Source organism: Trematomus bernacchii, unplaced genomic scaffold, assembly GCF_902827165.1.
Source record: "Trematomus bernacchii unplaced genomic scaffold, fTreBer1.1, whole genome shotgun sequence".
Lineage (NCBI taxonomy): Eukaryota > Metazoa > Chordata > Actinopteri > Perciformes > Nototheniidae > Trematomus > Trematomus bernacchii.
This window is the reverse complement of record NW_022987899.1, coordinates 3,971,943-3,987,773: the sequence shown is the minus strand read 5'-3', so window position 1 is coordinate 3,987,773 and position 15,831 is coordinate 3,971,943. Positions and strand designations below refer to the sequence as shown.

Sequence of the window (15,831 nt, the reverse complement as noted above, 5' to 3'; positions counted from 1 at the left end):
GTGTGATGTTCAGAGAGGCCACTCCTCACACTTCATGGGTTTGAAGTGTCCCTCCTGAGCACACACCGGACACAATGGTGTTGTCTGATCAGTACGCAGTGGAAAGGTACTGCGCTGCAGAGAAACACATTACCAGAGAAATGCAGAGTGGTACGATCTGTGAATAAACAGTCGGTTCAATTCACTTTTCAGATCCAATTTAAACCAAGAAAATATATTTAATTCTGTTTAATCATTTATTTAATTACACAGAGATCATGTTAAAGGGTTGCAAGCTTTTTTTGCACAACATGGATGTAATAAAAAGTATAATAAAGTTGCTTTTAAACATTTGAGATTTCACTTACACATGTATATATATTTATGGATGCCCGCCTAGAGATGCTCCATACAGCATATAATAATTTCACTAAATGAATAGTAAAAAGGAGCTGAACTAAATCCCAGCTGGATAAGGCATATCATACATTCACAAGGCATTTAGTCAAAGTAAAGACATTTGTTAGGCACTGGCAAAACGTCATACTACAGTCAACAGTATGAAAACAATCACACCCCATGGGGTCAAAACTAATTCACCTTTAACATACACTTCTTAGGCCTTGGTCTTTGTAAATTCCCTCTAGATTTGGTCAGATGATCAGATTATTGCAGCATTTATGGTTTATTTTGATGATGGTAGGTCATGTGTCGAATTGACTTGATGTTCTGTTAAAGTGCAAAGGTAAGCAGAAATGTATTATTCTATAAAAATGTGTTGCTCATCTGTTGAGTCCATTTTAGTTTTTAAAACAATACAGAACTGCCTTTTGTCAAAAATGACCAAACCAAAATACAAAATGTCCGTTCCCCCATCGCTCCTCTCCGGCTACACCCAGGCCTGCCACCCGGCGAAGAGTCTGCTGAGGTTTTTGGGGTCCATGGCCTGTTGGATGAGCAGGTTGACCTGCCCCCCCACACTGAGCACCGTGCCGCCCTCCACCCCCTTTAGCTTCTCCTGCAGCCTCAGCAGCACCCGCTCCGCCACCTTGTTGTAGCTCTGACTGTCGCTGCAGGAGGGAGAGAGAGAGAGAAACCAAATCAAACATCACTGTAAGGGATCTACATTTGGAATTCAAAATCTGCTCTCATCAGATTTTTAACTCTGAAATCAGACATTTTTAAATCACAGCTAAAAACACTTTTCTTTTCCATTGGATTAGCTTTGGTCTTTTAGTATTTATTATTCGTATTCTTATTATTTCTATATTGTTCTATTCACCGGGACTTCCGGGGGTTGTCCATGTCCTCCCCCCCCATGGTGGAGCTGAGCGTGGCGTTGAGCTCCTGCTGCTCGTCGTGCTGCAGGTAGAACGCCTTCAGAGGGTTCATGGTCCAGTCGAACAGAGGGTCGTACAGCAGCACCTGAACAGCACGTCAACACAGAGGCAACGCTAAACATCAACGTGATGCAAGAGATCAGGAAGAGGGGATCCTGTCATCTTGATTGTTTGTTGAAAGGGGATTCTATGGTGAAGGGTTGATTAGGTACTCTCAAAGAAAACTGTGGTAAACAAGCTCCTGCTGCCTTTTACAACAAGAGGGGTGTGTGTGTGTGTGTGTGTGTGTGTGTGTGTGTGTGTGTGTGTGTGTGTGTGTGTGTGTGTGTGTGTGTGTGTGTGTGTGTGTGTGTGTGTGTGTGTGTGTGTGTGTGTGTGTGTGTGTGTGTTCTTACCTCTACAATAGTCACCAGAGCTTCTTGAGAGTTCCTCATCACCTCCATAGTCTTCTCACAACATCTGAGAAAAATACAAGTAATGTCAAGTGTGTACTTTGTGGCCCATTAGTCACAGAGTTAACTACAAACAAGATTACACATTTTCTACAAAGTACACACTTGACACTACTTGTATTTTGTGTAGTTAACTCTGTGACTAATGGGCCACAATGTGCAGCTCAGAAGGACGACTATAATGGAAAGACACATGTATGAAAAAGGAATGATTTCCCAGTGGTCTTGGTTTTTAAATATCTACAAACTGTCGTCCCCCTCACCTCCTGAAGACCCCCTCCACTCCGGTGATGCCCATCCCGTCCACGATGTCTCTGGACAGTCTGAAGGGGACGGTCTCGGGGGTGGGGAGGATCTTCCCCTGCTCGAAGGCCACACCTGAACACCAAACACAAAACGGAAACAGAGAGAGGGATGTGTTGAGGACATATTCTGCTCATTTTAAGGTGTATATTAGTATTTTGTGTCTCTACTGTGACGTGTCTCCATGCTTTAATGTTCAAAAAGGTATTTATTTTTCTCATACTGCCTGTGCTGCAGCACCTCTTTTCACCCTGAAACCAGAGCCCAGTCTGCTCTGATTGGTTAGCTGACCGGCTCTGTTGAGATGTGTCAACCGCTTAGAGATGTCCCGCCCCTTAGCCTATCACGTACAATGTGTTGGAGTTCTAGCCAATAGAAGCGCGGGTCTTACAAAGTAATGTCACTATGTTCAGGAAGTAAACAAAGGAGTCCAATGGAGGCCTTTCAGGCGGGGGCGGGGGGGGGGCGGAAACAACTTTTTTGTGTGTTGGAAACTACATAACAGGACCCCTTTAACACAGCCAGACCTTTGAAGTCAAGAGTAAGCTTTCTTTGTTAAAATAAACAAAACGAATCAAATGTTACCTAAATCGATGTGCACCAGTTCAGCCGTCTGCTCATCGACCAGGATGTTCTGGATGTGTCGGTCCCCCAGGCCCACGATGTAGCCGACTGAGGACAAAACATAAAGTTGGAAAAAATCCATTGTTTTACTTTACAAATAGAGTTAAAAAAAAATTCAGCTACTCAGCTTAACTTTTTTTGTATATCAAAAAAAGCGAATATTTGAAATCTACGATTTATATCCCATTATTTTTGCAATCTATTGTGATCCCTGTAATTTGTTACATTTAAATGAGAAATAGCTGCGATAATATGTAATGTTTGTGATAACGTCTACCTATGGAAGAGGTGGCCACGCTGCGAGTGTACGCCAGACGTTTCTCCGTCCACACCGCGGGGTCCAGGAATCGCTCCATGCAGAAATACCTGAAGACCGGCCTGAAGCTGCGGCACACCTCGCTGAACACCTGCAGCTTCTCGTCAAACGCCAGCTTCTGAGCCTCCTGTAGAGACAGCAGCGGCAAATATTAACATCATCATGACTGTGTCCTATCCTGTCTCAAACATCGTTATACTGAATCTTAAAAATACTCCGTTGCAAATAAAAGTCCTGCTTTTTAAATTCCACCACTGTCGAATCTCATCCCAAACTAAGATATACTAGGATTTAAAATAGTTTGGGTTTTTTTACAATAAGGCTCTAGGTTGGTAGTTACGTTCATAAGAATGTATGTGCAAATAAATTCAAATGCAAAGCCTGAAGAAGAGTGAAACCAACAAGTCCCTCAGTAATATTATGGGTTAAAGACAGGTACAAGTGAGGACAGCAAGAAGTGTATTGTAAGGTTACGACAGATATAACCAAGAATGTAGGAACTCATTGTAAGACAAGGGACAAACACAGGAACTTGTTTGAGACACTGCTTCACCCTTTGCTCACGACACTGTGTCTCACCCCCAGACATCCTTAAGGTTAGTTATATGTTGGACAGAGGACATGGATTAAAATACATCCTCATGGAACTACTACATAACATTTTACCATATTAGGTAACACATAAAGTTGGTTTGCACATCATATAAAGTTTGCACCACATATAGAGTTTGCCATTACATATAAAGTTTTAAGTATGCACTTGTATAAAGTGTTCCACTACAGACTGTGCTGAATAGACAGTATATGCTGCAGCAGTACATTCATCTTCCGGCGGCAGGCCAGGTTGGTGGCGTCCTGCGGTCTGAAGCGCTTGTGGGCTCCTTTACTGGCATCGATCAGAAACTGCCCGATCGGCACGGTGCCAGAACACCACTCCAAAACCCCGCTGCGCTGCGAGAACGGCACCACCTGGGAGAAAGGAGACAATATAAGTTGATGCAGATGAACGCAGACAAGAAAACGAAGGAATCGGCACAAGAGACACTTGACTGGAGACCATCAGTAAGAACCATCACTACCTCCACTGTGGGGGAAACTTCTGTGTAGCAATGCAGTGGGAGTCACCGACTCAGGAAGGAGACACGGTGAGAGTTGGAGATTTTGATGTCAAACACTGATGGGTTTATTCAGAGTATTCGGCCGGAGGATTCACATCACAAGTCAAAGAGTCAGAGGTTCTGACTTCACGGGAGAGTTGCCACGTCAATTCTGAAGAGCCTCTCTCTATGCTAGACCTTTTAACTGGTTCACAGAGAGTAATCAACATCTCTGAAGGAGTAGACTAAACAGCTGGGAACACTGAACCACCTGCGTCCGACACTCATGGCCTCAAAGATTTCACACCTTAGAGTCCACAAACACCGATAAAGAAGTGCCTCAGCGTTCTCACAACAAGTACCATTCGTGCCAGACAAGTTGACCGGTCACAAACTGGTGACAACAACACATATGGCACCAATGCCTTTCCTTAAAGGAGATAACAGACGTCAGAGTAGATCATAAAACGTCACAGAGCAAAAGGTTAGATATCTAGAAGAGTTATTCCTTAACATCCACCATAACTCCCAGCATGCACTGGTTCTTTAGGTGAAAAATGAGGAAAGACATTCAGCTGAGTCATGCTCCAGTTTGTTGAAGTGTCACAGGAGTGAGATAGTGGACAGGGGGTGTTTCTCAATCGCGAGTACGCTTGCTTGGTAGCACATGTCTGCCGAGCATCTTGCTTCAGAAGCGAGTCAAGAACACTTCCTGGCATTCGGAAAACGAAGTGTGGAACACGCTAGCAAGTGTGCAGGTGTGCGTCATATGAGAGGCCCCGCCTTACATCTTCCGCCACAGATTTGGGGAAATTGGTCCGTGCGCAAAGCATTGTGGGGATTTTAAGACCGCGGAGTCTACTCATGTGCAGACTCGATATTTCTCCAAGCGGAGTACGCCGGGCTCGGTAGATTTCCAAGTATACTGGAGATTGGAACAGTACTTCGGCGGCACTCGATGACGTAGTATGCTTGAAATAGTGGTTCTGGAGCAGCTTTACTCGCGATTGAGAAACACCCAGGGTCTCCACTGTAGGAACAGATAGTGCTGCAGTATGATAGCAGCAGTGCAGGAAGACTGTTGGACTTCATGATAATAATTCTGAAATCCGGTAATAATAATAACGTAAAAAACCCTCAGATTCCTCACACCAGTTTGCCATGCATTTCTTTATCCCCACACGTGTTTTTGTTTTATCTCCCCCAGAGAAACGGTTAAATGATGTGTGACCTTGTATCGTCGGATGTTGAGCTTCCTCTTGCGAGTGTCCGTGTTTCGCTGCAGCAGCATGGAGCACATGCTGAACACCTGCTGCATCACGGCGTCCTGCCGCAGGTCGTCCTGGCCCTGCACCAGAGGGCAAAGGTCAGCCGAGAAAAGCACATTTACTGTCGAGCCTTCATTTTATCCAGTGTTCTACAAATATATAAACAGGTTTGTATAAGCATTTTCATTTTTATAGAAACATGTTCCTTTTCTGTCAAATAAACCTAAAAAACATTCATTCAAATACAAAACATTGTCTTTTTCCATATGTTGTTTATAATCTTTCCTCATAGTGAATACAAAAATAGTCTTCTCCCGTCAAATAGTTTCTATTTTATTTTTCATTTAAGCACAACAAAAATGTCTTATTCTTTCATTTTCTGTCCATTTTTTTACATTATAACTCATTATCCATGTAAATATTGATAGATTATTGGCCTAAAAGTTAAACACCAGAAAACTGCTATTTCATCATGACCCTCCAAAGTGTCTTTAATGATTAGCCTTTAAGTAGCTGAGAAGTGTTTCCGCAAACATTCACTCAAACACACATTTGTACACACACACACACACACACACACACGATGTGTCCTGAAGAATGTCCTCATTACAAAAGGTGTCAAAGTAATCTAGCAAACCTTGTCCTGGCACAAAAACAAGTTTAATCATTGCTGAAGTGAAATGGAAATAGTTAAAAGAGAGCAGGTCTGTTATCAGGACTTTAATCGCACACAAAAGCAGCTTTAGTTTCAAAGAGAGGGGATTAGTTTAGCTGCACACATCCACCCACCCACACACACACACACACCCACACACACACACACACACACACCCACACCCACACATCAAAGAGAACGTGTGTGTGTGTGTTACATAAAGTCACCTTTAACAGAAAGGCAAACTTGTGACACTCAGAGTCTCTCTCACCTTCACCAGCTGTCTCCGGCTCGTCCCGTCCGAGCCGACACAGTCGATGATCTTCGGCAGGTTGACTCCTCCGACGAGGCGATACTGAGGCAGGAAGGACCGGACCGTCACCAGGTTGTCATAGCAACCGGACGGATCCACCTGTTTGAGAACAGACATGTTTTTTTTTATCTCGAAACACACTTGTTCTAAGATATTACAGGGCTAATTCAATTCTGGTCAATTCCAAACTTGTGCATGCTGTTATTTATGTACGTATAGGGAATGTGACGTAATATAGTATAAGACGGCCATCTTTGGAGGGTACAAGCGACCGAAACCCACTGACTGATCATGTAAGGTTAGTGAGGTAGCGTAACTTTTTCACTTTAAACTTTTTAAACATGGACTGAATAGGGCCTCTTTATTAGAAATCCCTAGCATCCATAAAAAATGTAAGTAAGCGTTTTTTGAAAATTACATTTAAAAAAGTTAGGGATTATGAAAGTCTTACCTTGATCTCCATGGTGGGAATTGCAACCTCCTCCAGGTCTTTGATTTGCATGATGGGCTGATCAGCAGGGATGGGAATAGCCTCTTAAATAACACAAGGACACAAAGCAGAATTCACATTTAAGGGTAAGAAACAAGATGCGTCTTTCCCCCCCCCCCCATCTCACAATCATCAAAGAGAAATGGAATAAAATAAAATGAAATCACAGAGTACTCACTTGTCTCAGTCTTGTGCCTGCTGACGTCCATATATGCCAGAGTGATGTAGGCGTCACACAGACGCTCTATGCCCCGGATCATCGCTCCTTTCTTTTTCTTTATCGTACTGATGATCTTCCGGGCCACATCTGAACGCTCCTGCACCAGAAAAACATCGCTTGTAAAAACCGAATGTTTAGCGGGCCCTGTTTTGCTTTTTGTTGTTGTCCCTTTCCTGAAGTGTGTTCTATAGGTTTTAGTGCATGTAAATGGGCTGTAAATTCTAAAATCCCTGTGTTCCCTCCAGAGGGAGTTTCTCTCCCACACACCCCCCCCCCCCTGCCTGAAAAAGCCTCCATTGGAGTCCTTTGTTTACTTCCAGAACATAGTGACATCACTATGTAACACTTGCTCTTATATGGGCTAGCGTTCAAACCATAGACTGTATATAGGTTCAAACACATTGTACGTGAAAGTCTAAGGGGCGGGACCTCGCTAAGCGGTTGATCAATCACAACAGAGCCGGCCAGCTAACCAATCAGAGCAGATTGGGCTCTGGTTTCAGACAGAGGGTGAAAAGAGGTGCTGCAGCACATTATTAATATCATGATTATATCCAGGTGAGAACTTTAAATTGTGACTTTAATGACCTGACTCACGTATTTTCCTTTGTTTTACCACATCATGAATATGCGTCAGTTTTAAGTCACACACAAAAGGAGAACTATCTAATGAAAGTCTCACCAGGTCAAACTGTGAGGGCTGCTGTGGACGCGACTTGCAGAAGTTCTCGTCTTTGTTGGCGTTCACCAGGGCGAGGATGATGAAGAGCGTGTGGTGAGGATGCTCCTGAGACGCTCTGCAGATCAGCTGTGAGGAGAAAACATGTGAAGCAGCATTTTCTTTAATTATCCAGTATCTGCATCAAGTTAAAAAGTCTTGTGTTTTCACTGGTCAAAGAAAATATATTTGTCGATGGATGGCTCTAGCTAGAATGCAATGATTTAATTGTGTTTTAAGTAAGTGTTGCATTACTTCGCTGAGGACATCGTGGAAGCCCGTGTCCTCACTGGAGCCGGGGGCCATCTTGGTTCCCATGCGAGCAGCCAGCTGGTACATGAGAGGCAGGAACTTGTAGGAAGGGATCTGCTTCACCCCTTTCTGAAATGCAAAATAAGTGAAAGCCAGTTGAGCCAGTCTAAAGACTTTCATCTTTAAAGTGCACCTATCATGCTATTTTTAGGCGATAGCATAGGTCTCAGATATATAAAAATATATAAAAAACATGTCTATGAAGTGTTTTGCTCAAAATACCAAACAGATCACCCATTCTAGCCATGCCTCATATCCCTCTGTTTCACTTCCTGTTAAAAAAGGAGGGGGCTGAGCTCACGCGGGACCCGGCAGCTACTGTCTAAACTAAATACTGCCGTGATGAAACGCCATATCATGGATTATCAAGCATTATTTCTGAAACAGTATGGAGCTCAAAGGCTTTCTCTCTTGCCGGTTATACCACAAGGTGAGTTCCTTTTTATTTCCTGCTTCTTCACACATGCTCTCTCCAGTACAGGTTAGCTCTGAGTGTTAGCGATGCTAATGTAAACAACGACCATATTACGTCCAAAACAGTCGGGCATTGTTTCTGATAGCAACGTTTCTGATAGGGCCGTGGGTGTAAAGCCAGCCTACATTTCCGATATTACGTCATATCGGACGCAAATCTGGATCAGCTCCGTTGTAGCCCCGTTTTTAGAGATTTGGGTACGGAGGAAAAGAGAGAGGGTTTTATTTTCTGACGCTGCGTGAGTTCCCCGACACACCGGGGACACATATTTATGTATAAAAGACATAAAAAAGTGCATTTTGCATGATAGGTCCCCTTTAAATAAAATACACTGTAAACTTTTATTCATATATTTTTTCTTTTAATGTTTATTTTATTATCTTTGCTTTTTGACTGTTTTTAAATGCCATTTTCTTAATGTCTTTTATTTTTGTAAAGCACTTTGAATTAACCTGTGTTGAAAGGTGCTATATAAATAAACTTGCCTTGCCTGAAATGCAATGCAATAATATGTAATTGTCAAATAAAGCAGCTCCTCTGTCTTTTCCTAACCATTTATCCTTAACCTCAGTGAGAAACATCAGGGGGTTAACTACAATCTGCGTTTCTAACGATTGTTTTTTTCCGTGAACGGCCATTTTAAATGTAGCGGCTGCAAGGTATTCTGGAACAGCATAATCTCCTTTCCTTTTATCTTAATGATGGTTCAGTGTATCCTAAACTAAAGGAGATAATAAAGGAAGTACCTTCAATTCCAACAGCTTATCGTGGCTGACACTTGTGGCGCATTTCCACTGCGGTGCGCGGATTAAGCGTGCCGTGCCCGTTTTGGTTGCGTTTCCACTAGGCGTAGTTCCGGCTAGCGGGTACTTTTTCACAGTTTTTCTGGCTCTCCAAAATCGAGGTTCTTTCCGGGCCAACAACCGGGCTGAGTATGCTAAACTAGTGAGAGAATCGCTGGCTAGGGGGCTACAACTACAACAAAATGAACATATTTGACCGTGATTTAATTGTAATACACGTTTCAAAATGATGCCGAAGTAACAACATACTGATACCGGTTAGTAAAAACCATGAATTAATGCTTTGACAAGTCTGCAGACAGACGGCAGGCGAAAAACCTTTTAAAATGCGTGTTTTCTGAATGGAGATTGGCTAAGCTAACGCAGTATATGCCCCGACCGTCCACACTCACAACAACGGCCTATACAGACATAAATAAACCAGCGACTGTATTCGCCATGACACAGGGAGTCTGTGGTTTGTACTTGTTTAACTTTTGTCTAGTTTCTGAACAGATATGAGGAGCTGTGAGCTCTGAGTGCTAACAGCTAACGGCTGATGTTGGTTTTGTGTTTCTCATTGAAGATGACGTCACGGCTCCGCCTACACTGCGTTACTATAGTTACTGCCCCAGTTCCTAAACTGTAATGGAAACGCAGCATAAAGTGAGCCTGGCCTAACAAGGCCTAACGAGGCCTAGCCATACCGTACTAAGCCGAGCGAGGCCCTGCATTGGAAAAGCGCCATTAGACTCTCTGGGTCATTTCCCTCTCCTTCCTGAGAGAAATTGATGATTCACCCTCAGCCCCAGCCTCTCACTAACCTTCATCATGTTGTTTACGGCCTTAACGTCGGCGTTCTCCAGCCACAGAGAAGCCAGGCGAAACACCCAGGTGTCGTGCTCCTGCCCCTGCTCCAGACACTGGATGTAGTTTTCCACCGCCTTACACAGGAAGCGCTGTTTGTCGGCCTGAAGGTTGGACAGAGCCTTCTGATCCAGCTCCATCTCCCTCTCCACCTTTATCGTGTACCTGGGAAGTCAGATCAAGCAACATATGGAAGCAAAACCATCTATTAGGGCCATATAAAGTTCCTTTTTGGTGTTGTTAGAGCCACTATTTTGATTTTATAAGAAAGGCCACCTAATTGTGACGTCTGTAGTCAACAGACTATAAAAGACTACAATTCCCACGGCACCTCCTCTAAAGTGACAGTGATGGGCAACCTGCTGGAAAGACGCTGTCGAGGAACAGTTTTTAGCCGTTAAACTACCCTTTAAGTTATTAAGTTATATAAGCCTTATCAAGAAGAAAGAATACCTACGTTGTTTGTTATTTTATTTGAGTTTTGCTTATTTGTTTTGAATATTGTAAAGGCCTCTTTTCTTTGTTGCACATGTAAAAGTTTGTTATTTTATTTTTGAGCAAACACATCGAACTCCACTCTGAGTTTTCCCTTTCAATAACCCTATTTAGAAAAAAGCACAGACCTGTTGGACATCATTTTCTTCTCCTTGATCAGGTCCACTTCCTCCTTGGCCTTCTCCAGCAGCGCCTGCTTGTTCTCGAACTCAGACGAGGTCATGTATTTGTCGATGCTCTGGTACTGAGCGTCGGAGAAGCGAGCCAGAGACAGGAAGGCCTCGGTGCGCTGACTCAGCAGCCGCGAGTCCTGAACGCCGGACTGCTCTTCGATCACCTCCACCGCCTGGCACAGGAGAGACAACAAGACGTCCCATTAACACTTTCATTTCTCTGACACTGCCTTTCTGTGGGAGGTATGTGTGTATGAATGTGTGTTCTTCAGCAAGACTATTCAACCTACACATATTACATATTTTGAGACCCGTTTTTTATTTGCATTGATTGACAAAACATTTTTAATCTCTACAACCCCTTTTACGAGTTCTTCAGGAACTATAGACCCCACTATTGTATGAAAACAGTTAGCTGTACAATACGTCTTGTCTCTTCTCTTCCTCTTACCCTCTCCAGGTATTTCTCCAGGATAACTCCAGGGTTTTCCAGGCAGGTCTCAGCCAGCCAGTTCCCACAGAGCCGGAGACTCTCGGTGTAGACCGGGGCAACTGCAGGGTTCAAGTCCACCTGAACAACAAAAACCAAAACATACAGACTTTCTATTCGTTTTTAGTTATTTCAAATAATGTAATGCATTACGTTTAAGACGGCCCTGTTTAGAAATTGCTCAAAGTGGGTTACATTTTGTTGTTAGAGTACTGACATTTTTTACTTTAATACTTAAAAAATATTGATATTGTATACCAATTACAGGGAAAGATTTAGATTGAATTAAAAGACACATATAGCAATACTTTAAGAACAGTGAAAGTAACATAACCTTTTTATTTTATTAAAATTAATAATATTAGTAGTGCACATGTTCAAAAGCGATTGATTAAGATGATTTGAAGAAGAAAGTACTTTCTTTGAATTAGGTTGTAAAATGTTGTTCTGTTATTGTTATTTCATTAATAACTTACTTGATTGTATTTTAGTCTTACAGATTTATATTCTTATTGTTATATTACACGTTCAAAGCCTCTGAGATTGTCACACATTCTGAAAGTGCAATTATGTCAGTGAGTTAGCAAGAGTGGAATGTGCAAGATTACTGGTGTCTAAAACTGTTTCAAATATATTAAGAATTTGTATATATTGTAAAATAAAAAACTGTATTTTAGACAACAATATTACAAAGTGAAAAATAGTGGATTACATTATAACTTTAGAAACCAAAGAGGCTATATTTCCATCTCCTCTGACCTTCTCCTCCAGGTTGTGGATCATCTTTCTCAGCAGCCCGAGGGCGAGGCCCTGCTCTCCCTTCGCCCAGAACACCTGGGCTTCCTCCAGTCGCCATGACAACACAGGTAACGACTCCCAGGAACCCCCCCCACCACCGAGCTGCTTCATCTGCAGGACCGCCCGCTCTGCCAGCTGTACAGCAATCACAACACTGTTACTATTTTGTAGTCAGATTCAATATTTTTTACATTAACTATACTGGAAAATAAAGGCACACACACACACACACACACACACACACACACACTCTCTCTCTCTCTCTCTCTCTCTCTACCTGTGTGTTCCCGGCCGTGCGGGCCAGCCTGCAGAGCTCCATCAGGTGTTCAGTGAGCACAGAGCTGAGGTACTGGGAGCTGTCGGGGTCTCCCACCCTGCCTATCAGGGTCTGCTGGGCCACAGAGCGCACGGCCAGGATGGGCTCCACCAGAGAGAAGTCGCTGTCAGCGAGCAGCAGGGAGCTCTGCCGCCAGCGGCTGCACACCGCCCGCAGGGACACGTCTGAGAAGGGCCTGATGGGAAGAGGACAAAGCAAACAAACAAACATATTAACTAGAAGTCGGTCTAGTTTGATATACTCCATATCTCCCAGACCTGATGATAGCATTTGAACAATTTCAAATGTTGTAAATACAATACTTATTTTATTATAGTTATAGTTATTGTGGGCCATGATAATGGTAAGATCAGAAATTGTGAGACCCATTGACTGCTAAAATACCTGCTGAAGAGCTGCTTCACACTCTCCAGCTCCCTGATGCTCTGCAGGTTCCTGAGGGCCGGGTACAGAGAGGACACCGCCTCCAGACTGCCTCTGCACAGCTCCTCCACCTCCGCACCCCTGTGGAATTAAAGCATGGAAACACGTCACAGGAGAGGCACAAAATAATAATATGAACCTGAAAATTGCACAATACGTCCTCTTTTATAAGGATTGAAATGTCACAGTAGCTACCCTACCTAGCCTGTTCCATAGTTTCATCAAAAATGGAGAACTCTTTGTCCCTCAGTGCTTGCAGGGAACAGAACACAGATTCATGGAAGCCCAGTTTTGATTTCTCGCTCCTGAAATTAGATTTTAAAAAAGGAGAAAAAAAGGTGAGTATTAGGTGCCTCTGATTCTCTGAGTTGAGTTGATGTGTTCCTCCTCCTCCTCACCTCTCCGTCAGCTCACAGTCCCACTGAGTGTTCCTCCAGGCGGCCTGGAAGCGGAGCTCTCGCAGCTCGGCGCCCCACTCCACCCCCTCGCTCTCCAGCCCCCTCATGTAGGTGGCGAGGATGCTGCTCAGACCAAAGTGCTGCAGGCCCTGTGGGTGCAGACATCACAACAGAAGACGCTGCATCACCCTGCATCAACATCGGACCTAATGTCATTTGTTCTTCATCATTTTACCTCCACAATTCCCACTTGCCGAGTGACCTCTGGCAGGGTGGTGTGAAGGTCGTATGAATTCAGGGCCTTCCCCCACATCGCCTCGTGCTCATAGGTTCGAATCCTAAACATTAAGCAATCACACCTTAGTTGTAAAGCACCTTTCACACATTTTAAGATATTAGTGAAGTTTAAGTTGCTTCACAGATACTGATAAGAAAATAAGAAATAATAATATGGACCCTGAACAAATAAATAAATACAAATATTGGAAGAAAACATAAATAGAAACGAAACAGCATGAAATTAGAACTAGTGATAGAAGCTAAGATACAATTATAGTTACAATAACATCATTGGTTGATAAAATAACAATAATATTCAACAACTTAAATTCAATAAAATAGGTGATAAATAAAAAAACTATAAAATAGAAAAAATAATTACAACTTAAATACAGAGATATTATATTAATGTGTTTGTTATGTATAGTTGGTTATTACTGATCACCTGGTATAGCACCTTTTACACATTTTAATATATTAGTGCATTTTAAGTTGCTTCACAGATACTGATAATATGGACTTTGAATAAATAGATAAATAAAAATATGTTTAAAATTAAATAGCAGGGGAACAGCATGAAATAAAAACAAGTGATAGGATATAAGAAAGAATTATAGTTAAAAACTAAATTATAATAAATAATTGGTTTAATGAAAAACGTAAAGAGTAAAAAATATGATTTAGTAAATGAACAGTTGGTTATTACTGATCACCTGGTCAGGGGACTGGTCAGCGTCTCCCCCCCGCAGCCGTACAGACTGTCAGGCTCCCCGATGCTGCGATACACCTCGATCAGCAGCTCCTGCAGAAACAGACGAGAACTACCAAATTAAATATGTTACTGCCATTCGTATGTGGTTCCTGAATTAAAAACATGGTTACAAGTGTCCAACGATAAATCTTTGTACACAAGAATATTGCGTGTTTAGCTAACAAGTTGTGAACTCGGTGGTCATTACACTGGACTTACATAAGGAAATTAACCTTTTTAACTTTAGCATTTCTTCACAAATACATCAATCAAACATTTGAATTAGCAACGGCTTTGATTTGTGACCTGCAGGCTGATGTTCGTGTCCTCCATGCTCTTCTCCGTCAGGCTGGAGATGGTGAAGCTCTGGCTGTTCTCCTCGAAATTTATCCTACGAGAAGCTCTGGCCTTGGTTCTGCAGAATTATGGATGAAAAGTACAATGCATATTTAAACATTTAATGTGTATGGAAAAATATTAAATGTCAATCTTGTGAATTAACCAGTTAAAAAAAAATTAAACTGCATATTGTTCATGAAAAGTTTAATGCATTTTTAAAGAGACAAGACATTTACCCATTTTAATTATCACAATTAACTAGATAAATAATTGAAAAATAATTTTTTTTAAATGTGCAAAGTCTTAATGGCACACATAATAAGATATGCTTTAAAAACCCACGTTAATAAATGATCCCTTCTTGCATACCTCCGACCCTCCTCCATGTTAGCTTTGATCTTGTCCACGTAGATCTCGGAGTACAGCAGAGCGGTGAAGTGAGCCGAGCAGGACTGAGCCGCTTTGGCCACCTCCAGGTAGTTCAGCTCCAGCCAGAAGTTGGAGTCACACACCGTGCCGCAGGACTTACTGGAAGAGGGCAACAGCCTTTAATACACACACACTCCACACACAGCATGAGCTAATAGGATAAAGAGCAGTCAGTAAACATTTATTAATAATGAAACAAAAATGTGCAAACCTGGCCGCCTCCAGTGATCTCTGTTGGTGTCTCAGATAGTCGATGACAGCCAGCATGGTACGCAGAGAGGTCTTATCGTACAAGCCCTGACTGGCAGCGTCGGACTCTGAAAATAATAATAAAATGTGAGAATGTGAGTAAATAAAGAGACAGAAATTATTATTATTATTATTATTATTCTTCAGGGCCCGAGTCCACATAGCGTCTTTTTCTGGCAAAAAGGCGCTGGGAAGAGTCTCCTCCCATCTTTCATCAAAGAAAACGGCCAAAAAAAACTAAGCTGGATTGCTGCATGTTACGGCCGCCGCCTCCCCGGTCCTAGTTAACTCTGCTTTGACTGTGTTCTATGTAAATGGGCTGTGCGGTTGCCCTGATGCCCTTGGCTACTCATCTCCTGGCCCGCCCCGAAGATTGCGATTGGAGCATGCCGGGCCCGACACGCTCCAATCCCAGCGCACATCCAGCGCACACCTTCCGGAGACGACTGCAAAGCCTGT

At 42.8% G+C, this 15,831-nt stretch overlaps 1 protein-coding gene across 1 annotated transcript in view; it reads right to left on the bottom strand.

The window, feature by feature from the left end:
• Positions 1-239: 239 nt before the first annotated feature.
• atm (ATM serine/threonine kinase) overlaps positions 240-15,831 on the bottom strand; it is a 41,507-nt gene continuing 25,915 nt past the window's right edge. Inside the window, 26 exon segments of the mRNA XM_034114659.1 lie at positions 240-1,049; positions 1,262-1,404; positions 1,715-1,778; positions 2,035-2,149; positions 2,660-2,746; positions 2,976-3,141; positions 3,834-3,983; positions 5,343-5,459; positions 6,306-6,446; positions 6,799-6,881; positions 7,016-7,154; positions 7,740-7,865; positions 8,031-8,156; positions 10,169-10,376; positions 10,835-11,052; positions 11,331-11,450; positions 12,129-12,302; positions 12,445-12,679; positions 12,889-13,008; positions 13,128-13,232; positions 13,326-13,474; positions 13,561-13,663; positions 14,318-14,406; positions 14,662-14,770; positions 15,064-15,222; positions 15,335-15,440. Coding sequence (XP_033970550.1) covers positions 869-1,049; positions 1,262-1,404; positions 1,715-1,778; positions 2,035-2,149; positions 2,660-2,746; positions 2,976-3,141; positions 3,834-3,983; positions 5,343-5,459; positions 6,306-6,446; positions 6,799-6,881; positions 7,016-7,154; positions 7,740-7,865; positions 8,031-8,156; positions 10,169-10,376; positions 10,835-11,052; positions 11,331-11,450; positions 12,129-12,302; positions 12,445-12,679; positions 12,889-13,008; positions 13,128-13,232; positions 13,326-13,474; positions 13,561-13,663; positions 14,318-14,406; positions 14,662-14,770; positions 15,064-15,222; positions 15,335-15,440 — 3,533 coding nt within the window. The 3' untranslated portion in view covers positions 240-868.